The sequence below is a fragment of the Anopheles nili genome, chromosome 2 (assembly GCF_943737925.1).
Source record: "Anopheles nili chromosome 2, idAnoNiliSN_F5_01, whole genome shotgun sequence".
Taxonomy (NCBI): domain Eukaryota; kingdom Metazoa; phylum Arthropoda; class Insecta; order Diptera; family Culicidae; genus Anopheles; species Anopheles nili.
This window is the reverse complement of record NC_071291.1, coordinates 42,172,920-42,175,001: the sequence shown is the minus strand read 5'-3', so window position 1 is coordinate 42,175,001 and position 2,082 is coordinate 42,172,920. Positions and strand designations below refer to the sequence as shown.

The window sequence follows — 2,082 nt, the reverse complement described above, 5'->3', positions numbered from 1 at the left end:
CCACACCGGCACTGGCCACCGTTCACGGAACCGGTGTAAAACTTACGGCTCGGGCTCTTCATTTACATTTTAATTTGCTTGATTACGGCGATACTTTATCAGAACGAAGTTTTACTGTGTTTTTTTGTTGCTACCCGGTGCCTCCTCACCCTGCTTGTTGTTTGCGTTGGCGTTTCCACGGGCAACACTGGGTCCGGTTTTTAGGTGTCAACTTCTGCCAGGCTTCTGGTGCCCCACCGGATGTCGGATGTTCGCGTCCCATGGGCATCTGCTCCGCGTGGTGGCTGCTCGATTGACGTTGTTATTATTGTTTCGCTACAACTTTTCGCATCGCGCTTTTAGCGTTGGTGGATAATTTTAAGTTTTTCCCGCCCACGCCCGGTGCGCGGGACCCTTTTTTGGACAGAACTTTGATTAATGATATTCCAAATTTTTGCATCTCTCCTCGCCCTGGTGGGCTGGCGTAATTAGGCGCTGATAATAAGTTTTAATTTCTTACTCCTGGCCGCGGGCGGTTGGACGGATGCTTCGCCGGCTGGGAGATTGCTTTTTCTAATCAAGCCGATACCGGAAGTGAGGAAACGCAACACTCAGGGGCGGACAATAAAGCGGCATTGGGGCATTGTTTGGTTTAGTAGCTCGTTCCGAGGCCTTCCCAAATGAGCCTTCCCGGGTTTACTGCCCACAATGGCCACTTGTTGGGGGGAAGGTTATTCGAATTTCAGATAGGCCTGAAGTACCCCACAAAAAAGAGAGCTCGTAAGGTCGAGCGAGAAGTGAGCGAAAATTAGGTGATTCGTCGTAATGTAGCCAATTAGACTGACGGTTGGATTAGTGGGGCGCAAAAAAAGGAGGTTATGTTTGCGATGGAAACACGGAATTAACCATATGAAGAAAACTGCAACTGTTTATTGTGGCTTCAGAAAAGATAACTCAACAATGCAACGATGCTTATTAGGTTTCTGATGGAATTCAACAGCACGGAACTCGGTGCGGTGTTACGGCAGGAAGTAGTGCACCGGATCCTTCGCCTTCCAGCAGCTGTTCAACCAGAACGCCTTCTCGCAGGCGGTCTCACCCACCGGGTACAGGCACCGCTTGAACCAGTTGAGCGTGATCAGGTGCATCGACTCGGGCAGAAAGTCCTGTATCTTGACGTAGTGAAACTCGCCCTTATCGTTCACGACGCCCGCCTGCTGGAACAGACAATTCATGTAGCACTTGAGCGCGTCGTCCTCGTGGATGTCCTGATCGCTGAACCGCTTGATAGCGTCTGGTGGAGTTGGAAACGAAAGCAGGAGTTTTTGTTTTTAGTGAGAAGTGGGTGGATTTATTCAGACAGGACACCCGACGCTTTACCCTCGGAGACGCCCGTCTCGGTTACGCACGCATCGTGCATCGGTTTCATCTTTTCCAGCAACTCCGGGGGTGGATACTGAAACGGACCGCATGTTAAGGGCTGGTGGCTCATTGCTCGAATTCAAAGACAAAAAGACAACACTCACGTTCGCGTCCCGTCTCAGCGTGTCAGCGAGCACGTGCCGGGTGGAAAAATCCTGCCCAACCATCAACAGCAACCCCAGCAACAGTCGGTGTTTCCCTACGCCAAAGGTAGCCATTCCGTCGGTGGGGTGGTGAGAAAACGCCCTTCGGTTCTGCGTCTGCGGCAACACGTATTTAATTTTCCACCGGCTGGGGTTTCCGCCGAAAAATGGCCGCGGACGAACGAACGAACGAACGTTCCCGGGTCGTGCGTTATCAATAATTAAAATGGAGATTTTCACGCTCACCGCCGTCGGGCAATGTGCTCGAAATAAAGGGTGAGGGCACAAGAAAAAAGCACTGAGATGCACCCGACGCGACTCGTGAATGTTGGCACGTGATGCAGATGAAAGGACCCCCCCGTCGAGTGGGTGGCTTTTACCGCAATCTCTGTCCGTGGTACACGAATTTGATTGCTACGACACAGGCACACAAACGCACAAAGCCACGCTGCTACGAGAGCTGCATCAAGCCGGTGTGTAAAAAGGGTGTTTTGCAGTCGCGGATGTTTTCGCGCAACCACACTGGCTTTTATATAGC

The 2,082-nt window shown here is 51.5% G+C and overlaps 1 protein-coding gene across 1 annotated transcript; it reads right to left on the bottom strand.

The window, feature by feature from the left end:
* Positions 1–998: 998 nt before the first annotated feature.
* LOC128723267 (pheromone-binding protein-related protein 6-like) lies at positions 999–1,619 on the bottom strand. Its single transcript, XM_053816991.1, has 3 exons — positions 1,506–1,619; positions 1,360–1,435; positions 999–1,273 (listed from the first exon to the last, which is right to left on the bottom strand). The coding sequence occupies exons 1-3, from the start codon at positions 1,617–1,619 to the stop codon at positions 999–1,001; spliced, it is 465 nt and encodes a 154-aa protein (XP_053672966.1).
* Between the last annotated feature and the right edge of the window lie 463 nt (positions 1,620–2,082).

Excerpts from the sequence above, each read along its gene's own strand:
- LOC128723267 (XM_053816991.1), bottom strand. The coding sequence starts at position 1,619 with ATGGCTACCTTTGGCGTAGGGAAACACCGACTGTTGCTGGGGTTGCTG. Across the intron at positions 1,436-1,505 it reads CGCTGAGACGGGACGCGAAC|TATCCACCCCCGGAGTTGCT; the intron begins GTGAGTGTTGTC and ends GGTCCGTTTCAG. Across the intron at positions 1,274-1,359 it reads CGAGACGGGCGTCTCCGAGG|ACGCTATCAAGCGGTTCAGC; the intron begins GTAAAGCGTCGG and ends CAACTCCACCAG.